At 38.5% G+C, this 18340-nt stretch overlaps 1 protein-coding gene and 1 long non-coding RNA gene across 4 annotated transcripts in view; one reads left to right on the forward strand and one right to left on the reverse strand.

Annotated features, from left to right (window-relative positions):
* The window catches only part of AQP9 (aquaporin 9), a 28769-nt gene extending 15735 nt beyond the window's left edge, over window positions 1-13034 (reverse strand). The window contains exons 1-4 of one of the 3 annotated variants that reach the window (XM_014874040.2): window positions 12879-13034; window positions 12171-12250; window positions 11486-11614; window positions 579-705 (exon numbers count right to left, since the gene is read on the reverse strand). In XM_014874040.2, the coding sequence (XP_014729526.1) occupies window positions 579-705; window positions 11486-11587 (229 nt within the window). In that variant the 5' untranslated portion in view covers window positions 11588-11614; window positions 12171-12250; window positions 12879-13034. Of the gene's footprint in view, window positions 1-578; window positions 706-11342; window positions 11615-11842; window positions 11982-12170; window positions 12251-12878 lie in introns of those variants that run through there. The other 2 variants (XM_014874039.2, XM_088172488.1) reach the window with 2 other exon arrangements.
* On the forward strand, window positions 9677-13367 carry LOC148222223 (uncharacterized). The gene is made up of 2 exons (XR_015806484.1): window positions 9677-10035; window positions 12905-13367. It is a non-coding gene; the product is annotated as an uncharacterized LOC148222223 (long non-coding RNA).
* Window positions 13368-18340: the final 4973 nt, after the last annotated feature.

Consider the following 18340-nt stretch of genomic DNA (forward strand, 5'->3'; position numbering starts at 1 on the left):
GTTTCTGCTTTCTATGATCTGCTACTTCTGTGAATAATCAGACAGGAGCAGACTTGTTATTATAGCCTGTCATAGGACATGAAGAAATAAATTGCACTCTGGAAGGTGAATCCTGTTCATTATACCCATTAGTCATTCTGCTTTCTGTGTAGCTGGCCACCATTTTATCTGGTGACTGCTGGATTGGTCTTCATGGTTATTTCCATAAACACAGTGCCTATTCTGGCCAGGATCATCTCTATTGACAGAATTTTCAAAGCAGCACCAAGCACATTTCTGGTTTGCACAGAACACTTTCTATAATAGCCAAAGATCTGCCAAGGTTTTTACACTGTAGTTGAGATCAGAATTTGGTGGGACATTTGGTCAAAAACAAAGAATAGATGGAAACAAGAACACACAAGATTTACTAGCAAAAAACTCCATTGTGGACTCTGCTGTAATGGTGCTTACTATTGCTAAATTCGTGATTGTTTATACCATGAAGTGGAAGCCCTTTAACAAGGAAGCATTAATACTGTAGCAATAAATGCTAATACTGTAGCCATAAATGCTATACAAGAAAAAAAGCCACTTACCAGAAACGCCCCCAGACACGTACACTGCAATGGTGACTGCCATGGCAAATCCCACTGACACCGTCATGGGCCCTCCATGTTCCCCCCGGCTGAGCACTGCCTGTCCCACACAGCCACAGCCAAGAGTCTGCATTTGGAAAGAGAAGTGTCAAACCACCAGTGTGTCTGTCAAATGTTACTGCTTGTGACTTCTGCTGTCCTGGTATAGCTGCAAATGCTGTTGAATACTGAAATGGTGCTGGAATTTGTCATGTGTGCCATTGTTGCCTTTGCCGCAATGCACATTTGCTTTTTATTTTCCTCATCTGTCACGAGGAAGAATGTCTGCTAACGAGGACCTCTCTCCATACAGAAAACAGTTCTCAGGCACAACGATGGGATACAGATCAGGACTTGGAGCCAGAACAAGACTGCACAGCCTCCCCAACAAAACTCTGCATCTGAAAGTGAAATTAATTCTGTGTGGTAAGTTTTCAGTTCCAGACTGATGTTATAAGCGATGAAAAATTTACTGTAAAAGTTATGAAAGATAGTTGAAAAATGTTTTAATGTTTAGTGCTGGAACTCTGGATTGAGATAACCTTCTGGTATTTTACAATGTGTGTTATTGTTATGCTGACTTTATATCACATATTGCTCTAGTAAAATATTTCACTGGCTCTGTAGCTTGAACAATTAACTGAAGTGGATATATCTCAATAATTCACATGGAATAATTCTAAATGGATATAAACTAGTTTCAGATTTTTGTTGGTTCCCCTCAGAATAAAATTCAGCAACATATTTAAATATTTGCTTAAGATGGTGATTATTCAGTTTTAAGCCTCTGCTTGCCTTCAAGCATATGTTTAGATCCTATTAAAGATGATAGGAAAGATATTCAAAGGGATAAAAAACTTTTGAGGTAGACTGCCTGATCCATTTCTGTGTCCTTGAAAATCTGCTTTTTAAATAACGCCTATGTGCTCTGCTGAACAAGGAGCTCAATACTCTATGGAAGCTCTGAAATAATTTCTATAGTCTGAAAAGTTTTGCTTCTCTGCAGCTATAAGTGTGACTAGATTTATCTTGAGCTACTTTAATTGCTTGTTTTCAGTTGCAAGGCAGTTGAATTCAGAAACTGCAAAGTTATGGGAAAATCTCTTGCCTTAGAAATAGATTGTACCAAAATGATTTGGTGATCGAGGTTTAACAAGTAAGTCCTGCTAGAATAGATGCAATTGAAACAGGCAAAATCATGCTTTTGTATCCATTATTTCCCCAAGGGTTTTAGCTAATACCAAAATGTGACAGAAAAGCTCTCAATAAAATTACACTCTTAACCAGCTTTTTAATGCAGACGGCGTTTCTAAGTGCCCCGAGACTCTGTCATATACCCAGGTGCAGCTCTTGCCTTGAGGTCATAATCATGTAAGCAAACAAAATACTGACTGGTGCCAGAGTGTTGCAGCTCTGGTTGTGTAAGGGTAGGGTGGTGTTAGATAGCTGCAGTTTATTGGACTGTATAATGAAAAGCTCCAGGACACAGTGCAAGCTGCAGTCAGCTGCCGTGCAGTGGATGGGGCACGCGTTAGCCATGCGCTCACCTTGCACTGCATGTGCTGAGCACGAATGCACTCACAGATAGCAAACCAAGATAAAACACAATGGGGCTGTTCACAGGTGAAATTACATCTCTTTTTAAACTTCATATGAGAATTCATAATGCATTTGCGTGTGTAATATGATAAGAATGCGTATGCTGGAATTCATAAGAATCTAGAGGAGGTGGAATTAGCATACTCTAGTCATCACTTTCCAAATTTCTCAAAGGGAGTATTCCAGAAACTGCACCAAGCAAGATTTTGGGAAAGATATGGCTCAGATGAGGAGCAAGCTCAGTGTGTTGCTCTAGGCTCCTGCACACACTGGGGTGCAGGTTGAATTCAGGTAACCAGCTCAATCTACAAGTATAGGGTGCACTTGTGTTCTGAAATGGCACAGGCAAAGTTTTGCAGATTCAGAGAAAACACCATTCTTTTGAAAGCATTACCTCTTTCTGTAAAGATGATGAAAAAAGAGAACAGAGGTAGAGGAGATGGTTATAGAAAAGGATAGGGGATAGCAACATCTGTGTTCATCGACAACAAATTCACAGGAAAAGGGAATTTTGGAAATAATGGAGGGAGGCTGTGGCCTCCCTTCCTTATTACCAGAAACAGCTGTGTAGTCCTCTTGCATTGTAGCTCCTGCTCTGCAGGTCTTGGGGAAATACACAGCTACAGATGCTCCATTTCTGTGCTAACCAGTCTCTCTTCTACAGAGAAGACATGGAGCTGGAACACAGCTGCACTCGGTGGACCTGCTTATTTCCAATGACTAAACACTTCTGCAGGCATAGCCAGTGTGTGCCCATCCAGGGATGGGAAAACTGGGAACTGAGCCTGCAGATCTGAGCTGTGTCACTGTAATGCTTTCTCCATTTGCTGACCTTTTAAGAAGGAGAGAAAAAAGTTGCCTCATACCTACTGTAGCTAGGTTGGCGCAACTGGAAACTATCACCTAATTGTGTAATTACACAAACAGTGATTTAATACCTTGTGTTTGCTTGACTAGACCAACTAGGTCATTGAGTTGTAATTAAATATTCTAAGATTTTAGGCCAAGTTCAGCCATCAGTGGCACCCACAAAACTCATTGACTGAAGTACATGGAGTTAATGGGAGTTTAATTTACAGTAGAATATAGACAGACGCTTTATCTTATCTTGTGTATCTTATGTTACCAGGTTTTCCTCTTATCAGTTGACTATAGCGTGATCTACTTAAAATTACTGGAGTACTTTCAGCACTGGCTCTTTTTTTGTTCATAAAGTCATTAGATTACTGTCCTAAAGAACTTGCTTGGATGAGGAATAGCTGTCTGAACCTGCTCTGCCAAAAAACCTTGCTTCATAGCCCATTAGATCGTCCTCTCTGTTTCGGATAACAAGGCTTATGTTAGGAAGGGAAAACAATGGGTCTTTAGTGAGCATAAGGTCCTATTATTGCCTGGAAGCTTGCAAGACTTTCTCTATCCCATGCACCAGAGAGACGAAAGATCATTTTGCCTCCATCTTACTATTTTCAGGATTTCTCCAAATGCGATTTTTCAGTGTAAATAGGATTTCTGCAAGAGCTGAAACCACAATTTTAGGGAACCTATTTTTCTATGTGGCCAATAAAGTTTTAGACATCTTAAAGAATGTTTATATAAAAAAGGCCCCTTCTTACCACAGAGTCCTAGAAGTGGTGTGTATTTATAGCCAGACCTCTGACATTCCACATTAAAGAGGAAGCCAAACTTTTTAGCAGCATGGAGGAGTGAGCTGTGCAGTGTTGGACTCTGTACATCCCCAGCTCCAGCTGTGGTGAGGCACACCTGCAGTGGGTCCCACAGGTGTCCCTGCAGGCAGAGTGTGGCCTCAATGGCTGCACAGATGATGATGTTGTGCATCAGTACAGGAACTCAATGTGTTATAAGGAATACAGTCAGGAGGTGAAAAAAAAAAAATTAAAAAATCAGTATTTAATCATAAACTGCTCATTTTCAAGCATGACGTGCTAAAAAAACAGTGGCTGCATTTGCCCTTCCTTGCAGGTAAGAATCTGTGCCATGAAAACTTTACAGGGCTCCTCATGGTGTGCTGTAGTCTTGTGCAGTTCCCCCTACCCAACATTAATATTTCCAAATAAGATTAGCTACTTATAAAAGCAGTGAGTAAGTTTTTCAGTTTGAGGCATGCTAAATTGGTGATGTCTTCCTAAGGGAGTGTGTTTTAGAACTCGCTTTCATTTCCACCCTCTTTCATTTACAAAGCAAGTCTGCTTAGGAATTTACCTATTGAATTTCATAATAAGATCTTTTCTAATATGAGAAACTCTTTCCACACAGATGCATTTTTCTGTGTATTACATAGGATCTTAATTCAGACAAGGTTCTAAGCATTCTTTCAACAGGGACAGCAATGCTAAAAGCAACAAAAACGGAGACATGTTAGATCTTCTAAAATTCAGGCATTAGCCCCACAAGAATTCAAATTACTGGAAAACCCTTTCAGGAAAGACCAGTCCTCATCCAATTTAATGTTTAATATTTGCTATATTTTGTTAAATCAGAGAGTACTTAAGCTTTTAAAGGTGAGATAAAAATCCAGCTTACCAGTCAAGTAATTTCTAAATACTGTTAAAGCACACTGCTCTTATTTTACCATTAATGAAATGTTTTGGTGGGGTGGGGAGGATTTCTGTGCATTATGATTTAATCAAGCTTAGAGCAATAAAAAGTCACTATATCCGTTCTCCCGATGATCTTCTGGGAAACAACCAATATCCTCTTGGGCTCGGATGGATTTTAATTTTTTTTCAGACTTGCTATCCAATAAATAAGGGGTGAAAAAACCCCAAACCCTTATTTAGTTAATTAAATAGTATAGACACAAGCCTTAAAATTATTGCCATTTTGAAAACATTTTCTAGTGACAGAAAGCATTACTACTTGGAGACATGACTGTAAATTTAATAAAACTTTGGATGATTTGTGTTTATAAAGCTTTTAAAACATATAAATATCAGGTTCAAATTGCTTTGTGGGAAAAAATAGTGAAAATGTTGAGGGACAGACTATGCTGTGTTATATAAACTGATGCTTTTAAATTTTATTATTGCTTTTGCATGTGCAATAGGAGACAAATAAAAGTTTGAAATCACCTGGAGAGAATGCAAAAGCCTGCATTTTCTCATATTTTATTATGATTAATATTGCACTCTTCATCCTGAAATGCTAAATGTTTTTTCTTTCCTGAATTATAGAGGGCAACTGGTTTGAGTCAGTTTCTTCAGTGAAGACTGTTTTTATTTTCTTACTAATTTTTAGAAATTCAGGAAAGGAAATGAAATATGATATTCAGACACAAACTTTCAGGAGTGAAACATTGCCTCTTGTATCAGGGCTAAAATGAAAAGTCCAGGCAAAGGAACAAAATCTTATCTAGCAGCCTTGAAGAGAAAAAGAACCTATTCAGGTGCTGCTTCCCTCCCACCTTACTCATTTGTTCTTGAGCTATGATGCTTTGTTTCCTGCCCCAACTGAAAAGCTTTAAATCTTTCTAAACTCCTAAAATATGTTTAGACTCTGCAGCAACTCTTGGGGAATTGTAGCAGTGAGAAAGCATGCCAGAGTGGGCATTGCAGACTCAGAAAAGGAGGTTTTCTGTCCTCTCCTTGGAGTATAAGGGTACATACACCTTTTCTTTTACTTGTTCCTTTGGGTGCAGAAACAGGGGGGCTGGACCTTTGCTGTGCCCTCACGGGTAGAGGTACATGATTAGGAGTAATTAAAGCCTAAGTTGTTTCCTATTGGGGGAAAAAAAAAAGAAAGCTGAATGCTTTTAATGGTATAGAAACCTGTGAGGAATGGGTTAGAGGAACTGAGTCCCGTTTGCCTTTAAACTGGACCATGGATTAGAGAGCTCTCTAGAATTTACTTTCAACCAGAATGGTTTATTGAACTGTTGAGATTGCAAAGATATAAACTCACTGCATAGCACAAACTCCATTTATTGTCTTTTATTCTGTTCTCCAACTGTTTATGACAGCTTTAAAAAGTTATTACTTTTATTACCTTTCTTTTATTTGGTGAAACTTTTGAAAAAACACCTTGTAAATTTGTGTCTGTAAAACATAAATTCAAGTTTTGCACTCACAGTTGAATGTTGGAGAGATGCAAGACTACTGTAAGTCCCAGGCAGAGGTGCCTACACTTTAGACCTATGGATGTAAACTTTCTGGGGAAAAGGGTATCCACAGAAAAAAGTTTTGGGAAATTAAGCTCAACTTACTGAAACCTCTTGGTTAAACAATGAGTGCTGAGTTACTGCTGGGGCTGACATTGCAGAAATGATGATAATTTTCTTCAAAGCTTTCATGTAACACAACATCTGAGTCACCTAAAACTTTGAAATGTCATATACTGGGAAACCTATGTTTGGATGAAAAACAAAAGATTCCCATGATTTTTCAGAATTATTTGCTACCATAAATATTTTGGGGTAAAAGAACAATTAGCTAACCTTCCTTTCAAATTTTTCACACTGCTAAATATTCAGCTGAATTAAAGAATGACTTCTAAAACAGAAGGACTATCTAGAAATAGCCTGATTCTGATAATAATAAGATTATAAAAATAACTCCAGAGTATGTAAGAACACCTCCTTAGCCTTAGTACAGCTAAGGGTCTTTGTTGCCACTTTGTTTTCTGTTTGCAATGCTGATTTTATGTAGTTTCAAAAAGAAGAAGAGTTTGTATATCTTCACCAGAATCATTGGCAAAATGTAATGCCATCAAAATATATGCAGCTATATAACATTAGATTCATGAGTGGCCTCTATTTTTTATTGGTTGTACAGTATTATTGCTGCTAGAGACCTAAATGTATGCATCTCTGACATAAGAGCTGCTTTTCAGAGTGCAAGCACTAAGGCTCATGGTATTTGTAGCATTATCTAATATTTTAAAAGCTGAGTGACAAATCAAAATACCAATTATAAATACCAATTTATAAATATTTTATAATTTTATAAATAATTTTATAAATACCAATTATAAATAAGTTTTAATACCTTCTAGCTTTGATAAACTTATGTTCACTAAGAGCTAATTATACAAGATTCTCTGCTCCAGGAAATTGATTGCTGATGACAAACAAGGCAGCTGTTAGAAGATGCTGATGTTTAGTTTCTTACCTTAGACAAAACTTGCTGTAATTTCATCCTATAGAAATAAAAGTCTCCCTTTCACAAAAATCTAGAACTTGGAATTTATCTTCGTTTAAAATTTCTAAGTAGTAGCTCTGCGTTAAATGTTAAACACTTATTTAAAGAGCAAAGGATCAAAAGCTATGTTTGCTTTCATGTAATAACATAATGTAGTGAGAATTCTAATGAATGTTTAGAATAAGGGATATATGTTATCCTACAGTATTGTAATTAGCATGCACTGGAATGTAGGGACACAAAAAGTAGATATAGAAAAGTTGTTTAAATTTTAATCGTATGGACTGAGAAAATCCATGTAATGCCAATCTTGAAGACTTTTCTGATGATACTCAACAGAGCAGGAGAGAATACTTGCATAATGAAGCAGTCAGAATATGAAAAAAAGACTAAAATACTTTAATGATAAATAGCCTTCCTCATTTAGCTGGACTATTTCAGGGCTGTTGTGCATTCAGTTCATGCTTGTGCTCTGAATCCTCTAAGCACACACAAACATTTGCTTCAATGGGAGTTGCAAGAGGCTCCCCCACCTCCAATGGGAGACCAGGGATATGTGCATAGGAATATATATATGTACATATTAGGAGCATATATACTCCCCACTTGTATTTATATGCTAAATGGAAGCCTGTGTTTTGTCTCAGCAAGGAAGTGTATGCTGCTCTGGCCTCGGGAGATTCTGGCTCCTGTGCAGCTCCTTTCTGGGAAACTCTGTTCAGTAAGATGCTCTTGAGAGTGAAAATGAAATCCAAGCTATATTAGGTGAGCAGTAGCTGTTAAAGGAAGCCACATGGCCTATTTGGCATCTATTTTTGGAACTGTTTCAATTCAGATACACTTAATGGCATAAGTCAGAGTAAATCCCATTTTGGTTGAGAGCAATGCAGTCAAGTTCCAAAGACGAAATATGGAGAGAAGCATGATTAAAAGCAGAGAGGCAGCTGGATAGGTGAGTTCCAGGCAGACTCACTAAAAAGCCACACAAACCATCTATCTGATGCAGCATGGCTTCCTGACTCTTTTGTGCTGGCACACAGGTGTTGTTCCCCAGATTAACTCTCAGAAATCCCAAGAGGAAATGTACTGAACCAGGAAACATGATGAACAAAAAGCTCCCTAGAGAGCTCTTCCTCAAGGGAGACCTTGAGGACAGTCCCAGTCACACAGGCCTGAGATTGTCTGAGGCTGGGAACTTTGTGTGTGCACTGGCTCTCAGCCACCATGGTGCAAAGGCAGGTGTTCTCCCAACTAAGGATGCTTCCAGGCTCCTGGAGTTTCGCGTTTCTTACCAAAATTGGGTGCTTTTCTAAGCAGAGATTGTGGCTCTCTCTACCTGGGCTGTGCCTGTATTATCAAGTTGTGTAATGTGTAAAGTTGTGTAAGCTGAGAACCTGACTGTGGATCTCTCAGGAGGGATTATTTATTTAGAGCACCTCCAGTCTGATCCACTGGACTGAGCATCCATTAATGGTCAGCACATTTTGTGTGATTCTCACCTTCTGCTTTATTTTCACCCGGAAAGAATTTCGTCTACGTGCTCTGAGTCCATGCAGCAAAGCAAACTGCAGCATGTTACATAGGGCTGACCAGGCGCTATTATCCACACTGTGTGCCCAGCGCCTTTCTCAGGGCTTGTTGTGTCAAATCTGTCCGACATTGCAGCCGCACCCTTCGCAGCCTGAGGTGAAGGCTGGGTTTTTGTCTGATGAGTGATTCCACTTTCTAGATTTCCTGTTTGGAAGGTAATGTTGCAAGGCTGAGTTACCAAGATGGTAGTTTAGACTCCTATTAGTTTGTGGCCTGTGATGTTATTCTCCAGAAAAATTAGAAATAGGTGATTTAGAGGGACAGCATTTCACCCGGCTAACTCCCAGCCATGGGTCCCAGATTTAGGTGTGGTCAGTTAACATTGGTTTCCAGACAGAGCCTGTGGCTAGCATAAATGCACTCTCAGCCTTGCTTCCTGGCACAGGTGCTCTCCACAGTCTCTAAACCCCATCACAGCCATCTGAAATGGCTTTCAGCAAAGGCATGAATCAAGGCCGTGAACTCTCCTCTTGATTTGTAACAGCTTTAACACATAGTTCTTACACTATCCTATTACTGTAACTTCTTTTGCATACATGCTGTCTGTTTTTCTAGCATTTCTGTCCTCTGACTTACCAGGGTGCCCCTTTCATTAGCTCCAGTTTAAATTAAGGGTCTAATATTTATCTGTACTTTAAGTGCTGACAAAGCTTAAAAGCAACAGAATAAATAGAATCGCAGAATTACAGAACAAACTAGATTGGAAAAGACCTTTGAGATCATCAAGTCCAGCCTATCACCTAACAATACCTCAACAACTAGACCATGGCACTAAGTGCTATGTCCAATTTTTTTTTAAACACCTCCAGGGAGAGTGACTCCACCACCTCCTTGGGTAGATGATTCCAGTGCCCAATCACTCTTGCAGTGAAGAATTTTTTTCCTGATGTGTAACCTAAACTTCCCCTGCACAGCTTAAGATAACAGCAGAACAGGCAGTTTCTTCACAATAAACACTTGGTACTGCTGCTAACTTGTGCAGTCTGAACAAGCTGAGGTATCCAAGCACTGAGAAAGCTGCAGTTTAATCCAGGTGAGGCTCTTTCTGCTTTAAACCAAGGCTGAAACTGGAAAAGGTAAGAGAAATGAGAAACTCAAATCGTCAGCAATAATTTTGTAGCTGCTATACTCATATGGAGAATATACTGGAAAATGGGATCTGGGTTTGCATTTCCTTTCCAGCCTTGTGCAGCAGGACATTAAATAATAGCATTTGCAATCTAATCTGCACTTTAATATGTTTTCTTCTCTTGCTTAATTTTATTAATGGAAAGAGGAGGAGGGTCTTGTGGTGAGGACAGAGTACTGGAAGTCAGGTGATGTGGGTTATATTCAGAGTTCTGCCACAGGCTTCCTGTGCAGGCTGCTGTAATCAGGTTTGCTAATATACAAAATGAAGATAATGACATTTCCCCTCCTTACCAGGGTGTTGTGACACTTAATTCATTAATGTTTGTAAAGTGCTCTGTGCTCCTTACCTCTAAATGTGCTCCTTACTGTAATAATGTCTTATGGATGGTATTAAATTTGAGAATAATGTTATTTTAGTGCCAGTGTACTTCAGTTGGCAGAAGTGTAGTAAAGACCATAATTTCCAGTATTTTATGAGCTACTGGAATTTTTAGATGACTTACTTGAAATTTAGCTAATATAGTTACAGTTATAAAACCTATGTCAGTATTGTGCTAGATGCCTTTTTTTGTCTTTTCAACTATGATGAAATATTTAGCAATAAACAAGCCTGCGTTGTCCAGACTAAAAGGAGAAAGAGAGTTTGCCATAAATAGTCTAGCTGCTTGACTTCTAACTCTGCTACACAGCCTGCTCTCTCTCCTGGTGAGTCACAGTCCCACTGCAAAATGCACAAAAAACTGAGCAAGAAATTAGGTAAAAAAAATAAATTTAAAATCTGGGGTTATAAAAAATCGGAAATTTGGGTATTTATCCTAAGTTGTAGCAGTACTATAGGACCAAGCAACATACGCATAAATTATGTAGTACAGTTAAAAATAAAACAAAAAATGGTTAACTTACATTGCCAAACCTTCTGAGATTTTGTATTTCCCAATAAATTCACTACAAACCACAAAGCTAAATTCCTATGTTGCACAGGAAAACTGAAACTCAACCGAATTTTTCTAAACATGCGGTACAATATGTTCAACAGAATTTGTGCATAAAATGAACTGCTGAGTTTTTAAAAAACAGGAGAGTATTAACAACATTCATTGTGCATATCTGGATTGTTCAGAATGTGCTCCTTCACTGAAATTCTGCTCCTAGATGAAATCCATGCCAATCAGACAATTCTAATACATAAAACAATCTGGTTTTTATAGGCAGCGATAATTACATGGGGTGAAGAAAGAAATTACAAACTTACCGTTATAGAGCAATTCATTCAGGCTGTGCATGGTCAGGCTGTAACCTCGCTGCTGGCACAGTACAAGAAAAACGTACATGTCCCCTTATAAGCACTGTCCAACATTAAATTAGTAGGAAGAAAGGAAAGCAGCTGACACTTACTATCAGTATAAAAGTTCCCAGGAACTCTGAGAGGGCTTCTTTAGCCAGGCTGTTCTTCAAGGAAAATTTCTCCTTTAAACTCCTTTTGCTTTTCCGGCTCATTTTGGCTTCCTCTATTGCTCTGGTGCCCTAGTTACAAATACACACAAAATTTGTTCTGTATTCGTCCCTGCTTCAGCTGAACTTTGACACTTTTACTTAAACATTGAAATATGAGATTTCATCCTGTACAGCCAGTGAAATCATCTGACTGCAGGCATTGGCAGAACCAACTCAACATGCCCTAACAATTCATCATGGATTTGTCATTCTGTGCTTTCTCTGAGTGCACTTCTATTTATACTGGTTAGATAATACCTGTAAGTTCATAATGAGATTTCTTCTTTTTTCTTACAGAATGGATTAATCATTACAGTTCCTATGTTACTTTATTTTATTTTAATCCTAGTAAGAATGAATAAAATGTTGTTTCAAAAAGATAAACCACAAAGTAAGGAACCAAAAGATAGTTGCAAATTTCTCTCTGACCTAGATTGGGATTTAAACCACGCTACTATTGGCTGTCAAAGAATTTTTCAAGGGGAGGTTGTAAAGAGAGTGAATGCTTGGGAGAATGCTGTGCTGTAGCCTGCATACAAAAGCCCTTAACTTCTGAGATATTTCAGTGGCTAATGAGGAATCTTACCTTGGTGATGTGTGTTGAATTTGCATATTCACTCACAATACTCTTTTTGGACTAAATGTCTTGCTCTCTAGTGAACTTCCCTGTTTATAAAAGAGCAACGAGGCAGAATAAATTAGGAACATTTAATAAAGTCTGCTTCAGTCCAGTGGCTCCCTACAAGGCAGAACAGGAAAGTAAAGCACTGAGTGACTATATATTTCCTATATGTTTCGTTTAAAAGTGCATAGATGCTATAATATGGAGCATTATAATATTCTTTTCTATGGTCTTAAGACTTGAAGTTGACAAATTTCTCAAAGAATTGCGCCTCCTAGAGAAAAATATTACAACTTTATTTCTTCATCATCTTGAACAGTTTTATCAGATGTGATACAGACTTGACACTGCCTGGTTGATTCACAAGGATTTTCTCCCATTTGACTTGACACCAGAACCTCAGTTCTGGTAGATTATTTTGGCATGTATTGTAGCTGCTCAGTGCAGCTGAGGTTTGTATCTGTCCTAAACAGGGCAGAGCCTTACAGGGTTAGGGAGATGTGTCATTTCTGTTATCCCATCAGTGTTCTTCCTAGCCTCCAGCTAGGTTCTGATGTGTGTTCCCTGCAGCAGTGGTCACCTTACGACCACCAGCTTCATCTCTTAACCACCCAGTTCTCCCCCACCACTCAGTTTTAATCCTTAACTACTTTACTGTGTCCTTTTACTCACCTTTCTCTCTCTCTGCATCCAAACAGCACTGTGCCCTGAGGTGGTTCTGAAGTCGCTGGGCTGTGGAGCCCCCGGAGCTGATGGAGCAGCAGATGGCAGCGTCTGTGCTGGTGCTGCCTGAGCCGGGGACACCTGGGCAGAGGCGGGGACACTGCTGCAGGACAGCTCCAGTCCTGCTCTTCAGGTCCTGCCTGTGGCACAGACAGCTGGGCCCGCCCTTTGGAAGCCCCCGAGAATAGCCTGTGTATGGCAGCTTGAAAGCCTTTACCCCACACCACTGAGAAACAAACATATTACTCAGGACCTTAATTATCGCAGCGTGCTAGAGTACATGTTTGCTATGTCTGTGAGAGAAGTCTTTCAGAATAATGTATACATTTGAACTGAGGGAGGATGCCTGGGAGGGTGTTCATTACAGCAGGAATGAGATAAGCCACTTCCTCTCTTTCAGGGAAATGATAAATATATTAAACTCGTTTATTAAAGCAATTTTTAGTTGTTTGTCCGTAGTCATTCTTTCTCGTACGCAGATGCAAGTCTTGCTCACAAAGTAGTACGTAGATAATTCTGAATTTGGTCTCATGGCAGGTATGAAGACATTAATGCTATTTTTCAACTAATAATGGGGTAATAACATGTCAGAGACAGAAATTCATACTCATTTGATCAGATCATGTTGGCTTTCTTATATGAATTTTCTGTCTTTGGAGGGTGGAGAACTGGCACAAATACATCTATTTCACATTTGCTTTTATCAGATTTTCTTCAATACTTTATGTGATGCTAAGTTAGACCAAAGGTTCTCCTCAGCTCCATAATGAGATTCAAGTAGATGCTCTAAGAAAATATTGAAGAATAGAATACACAGGAGATGACCTTAGTAAATCCTTCCAGCTTTTGACAGGTGGCAATTTAAAGGTATTGCCACACTTTTCGAAGAGAAAAGGGGGCAGCTCAGAACATTTGAATTTTCTCCTTTTCTTCTATTTAGAAAGAGATTCTAGGACATTTACCAAATTTAACAAATATGTATGTAGCATTTTAAGAAAGACAAATTGTAAAGATAAACACCATGAAAGCTTTGATGTTAATTACTTTGATTAATTTAATTACTTTGCTGTTTAATTTGATTAATCTTCTGTTTTACTGCCTTTTAGTTGTATGCAATGGAACATCTGGTTGAAAATGGGAAAGAAAATGCACTGCGATTACTGTTTTCTACTGCTCCCTCACCTGGCCCTGCTCCCAGAGTCGGAGTGATACTGGCAGTGCCACCCATAAATATTGACAACTGAGGGAAGGAAATGAAGACATCTTCCAAAAATGGAAGTTACGTAAGTAAGTAAGGAGCATACATTATTAAATGTAGAACCACAAGAAAGCTCACCAAAAAGATTTTAAGGTTTTGCCAAGAATGTGAAAGTAACAGTCTAAATGTTTTCAAATGCCATTACCAGAGGAGTTCTGTGAGATTGTGAGTAAAGCCATGGAGGATGGAAGCACAGAAGAAGCATTCGGTGTGGCTATGTCCACAGCTAAGAGAATTACTTGCCTTGATAGATTTGGTGGGCTGAGTGTGAGCAACTGTTTTAAAATAAATTGTCATCAGGAAACACTTCAAAAGAAATTGATAAATTAACCAGTAACCAATTGCTGGAGCTGTGCAGTATTTCCGTCAAGGGATTAAAATGCTCAGCTTTTCAAGTGCCTTGTGCCAGTGGATTGGTTTTTTGCTGATCCTGATCCTAATGTCAGCAAAACAGAACGTAGGAAATATACCAGTGATCTGCTGGTGTTTCAAGAGTGTCCTTCAAAGGTGATCATTGGAGCTACAAAACTGTCAGTGTGACTTCTGTGCCAGGAAAATTACATGAACTGCTGTAAAAAGTAAAATCAATAGACACAAAGATAAAGCTGACGCTCTGTAGAAGCATCAAATGGATTCTGTTAAGGGAGGTTATGCCTCACAAATCTACTAGCATCCTTTAAATACATCAAAAAGCACATTGATATTATTTTCATGCTTGAATGTGGGATCAGTGTAACCTTAGATTGCAAGACTAAGACTCTTGGGACCCTTACCCCCAAGGCAGTCTGGACTGAACTATTTCTTCTCTTCACCTGGATTCAAGCAGAGCAGGAATTCACATGATGTATATAACCTAACCATTTTTATAGTAATCTTCACTCCTATAGAAATAGCAAAGTAGAGAATAATGCACATAGCTCCCACAGTTTAAATCCCATGGGTAACAATATATAGTGTACTGAATTTTTAATAGCACATTATTCAGAGTATCACATAAATTGTTATTACTGATGTAATAAAACCTAAACCAACACAGCTGGAGAGACCAAGGTTGTAAATACACTATATATTTTTTGTATTGTAATAATATGGGCCAAATTTTTTTAAAGTCTGCTGATTTTAGTTGAATTACACTAACTCTGAATGTGTACCTCTAATTCAGATCCCTGGTCAAATACCTTTGCCTAATTTATATCTCAATTTTCATACAGAAATGCTGCATGGTAGATAAGGGGCATTCTCTGTTTTACGGATTGGTTCTCCTGCTCGGGAAGTCAAAGAAAAAATTCAGGTGAAGAAGATCTGAACACATTGCAATTCAGCATTCAAAGTGTTTTAGTACATAAACCCTCTATTTCTTTTGTTCTTGTATTTTCTGATAACCCTTCTATCTCTGCTATAGTCCCTGTGAAAAAGTGCTCAAGGTGAGAAATATCTGTAATGTACAGCTCAATTTTAGCTAAGCCCACCTTGGAGGAGGGGCAGGGTACACAAAGAGACCCCTTGAGAATTTGTTCTTCTCAATGTCCAGATAAAACATTTCTGTCTGTATCATGAATATGAGCTCAAACCCTCACCACACATGTGTGCTTCAAGCTTTTTGCTCATAATCTTTGCATATATATGTCTGTTGTTGCTAACACTCATTTCAGGGATAACTAAACTGGACTTTCTCTAAAGCAGGACCCAGGGTTTTGCTTTGTTCTTGACTGTCTGGGCACACCATTAGGCCTCAGTGCATAACTCGTGCAAACACACATGATGATACACACATATATGTTATGTATAGTTGTACAAATGATAGTGAATTTCAAAGCTTGTATGTGTAACACAGGCCCTGCCTGAGAGTTTCTGAGCCAGTTTAATCTCTCAACAGCCATGTTGGCACAGAGGGGCATAGCTAACATTTCACTGCAGAGGGCCCCATGACAGAGGTGTCAGTGCTGGCACCACATGGAAGTGTCAGGGCAATGCTGGACAGATGCTTATGTGCACAGCTGTTATCAGCTGCACTGGGCTGTGCTGCCTTCTCAGCTCTAGGAGGAGCTTATCTGGAGGGTTATGATATGGGCAAGTCTTACTCCTGAATGCATCCAGAGAAACTGTTTCAGTATAAGAAGAATTTTGCTTTTAAGGCATAGATCAATTCAGTACAGACAAATGCTTTGTTTTAGCCAATTCCCTGCTCTTTTTTTCTGCATATTCCCTTTTGTGAAATAGCTTTGCTATTAAAGACAAAAGGCATCTTGCTAAATATATTAATGCAGCATGAAGAAAACCTCAAAGTATATCCAGTGGACTTTGCAGGCATCTAAAGCCTGTGGTTTCTCAACCTGAATGGGACAGGCTATCAAAAGCTTTCATCATTCTATAGAGCACAGGTTCCCTATAGCAGCCCTGAGACTTACTAAGGCTACTTGTAGGGTGGTGAAGAGGAGGAGATCTGAGCCTACCTAGCTGATAAAAGGAATATAACATGAAAGCCAAAGATAATGACAGATTTGACTCTACTGACACACAAAAGGAAAGTTGTGTGTTTGGCAAATAGATGGAGCTAACTAGGACAGTTAATTCACTGTTCTAAAACCTGATTTCCACTGGGAAAGTGACAGTGTTTCCTGTATCTGACTCACCAACCCACCTACTTTCACCTGTCTCCCACTCTACTTGGCCCTCCAAAGAAGCCATCCAGCCACAATCTGACCCTCTGTTAGAGAAGAATATTCTATAAGAGCTGCTGCTCCCAGTGCTTTGTCTCCTCTCCCACAAGAAGAGCATTTGTTTGTTTTGCCTCCATGTTCCACTCATCCCTCATCTTTTAGTAGGTGAGTTGTCAGTCTGCTTGGTTTTCATTCTTTTAATTCCCTTTCATTCAGAATTATTCACGTTTAAATCCTCTGGTTTTCCTGATACACGTTTTGCTTCTGGGATTCCTTTTATGTGTTAAATATTTAGAACATAGATGATACATTTATCTCAGACCCCAGTATAAGAATATTAGATTGCCAGGCCCTTTCAATTCCTTTGAAATTCCACAATCAAGAAATTTTAATTAAAAAAAAAAGGTGTTCTGAGGTTCATAGCTGACCCTTTATAGGGTATACTTGGGAGCAGACCCAGCAGCAATCTTTTGTTACTTCTGCATGGTATCTATGTTCATTAAGGTAATGAAGCTATTAATTGAATATGTAAGTTCAGGTAATTAAATACAAGACTTATTTCTTTAGTTTAAAGGGTAATAATAAAAAATTTAAACTTGCAAACCAGATCACACATTTAGTGATGATGAATGTGAGCTGGAAAGTGCAATATTCCAATATGAATTAGTTAATTGCATCCATTCATTAGGTGATATACATTAGCAGAAGGTCAATCCATTTGAGGCTCAATGTGTTTTACAAATAATAAATTTCAACAGGTAAATTGAAGAGAAATTCAAAACAGAAAGGTTTTTTTGCATTTAAATTCAGAATAAAATCCTTACACCCAAGAACATGTTCCCTGTAAGTTCACAGTTACCAGCACATGCTCTTCACAGTGCTGTGAGGTCACTCTGGCCACTGAGGGACAGGTGACATTTCAGCTGCTGGCTTAGACTAAAATGCTAATTTTTGAGACTGACCCAGTTATAAAGTGAGTCAAACACACAACTTTTTCAAGTATTTTCTGCTTTATCACTCTCACTGAATTATTTGAAGCTTACTTAAATCCTTACATTTGCATTTCAGTTTTGGACTAAATTTGCTATAAATTTACCAAAATTTTAGCAAGAACTGGTAAATTTACCAACTATATCTGCATCCCTGTTTCTTGAACAAATTATTCTGCCCTTTAGGCCTCTTCCTTTTGTGAATTTTGTAAATTTACCAACTGTTAATTTGCCAGCATTTAACAGTTCTACTGTGTATAAAATGGCCAATATCACAGGTAAGAAAGCTGATCTGTTTGACTCATTTTACTAAAATTTATCAATTTGACTCATTTTTAGTAAAAAAAGTGTTAAATCAAGTTTTCTTCATTAGACATTTGTGAATATTCAGTAATAAAAGGGTTGTTCTTGATATCAGCATTTTTTCTGGTGTTAAATGTTATGTAAAAATAAGGAAAGTAAAAGTAGGTTTTATTCTGTTTATTTATAACTTAAGATATATTC

The sequence above is a fragment of the Sturnus vulgaris genome, chromosome 13 (assembly GCF_052056855.1).
Source record: "Sturnus vulgaris isolate bStuVul1 chromosome 13, bStuVul1.hap1, whole genome shotgun sequence".
Classification (NCBI taxonomy): Eukaryota; Metazoa; Chordata; class Aves; order Passeriformes; family Sturnidae; genus Sturnus; species Sturnus vulgaris.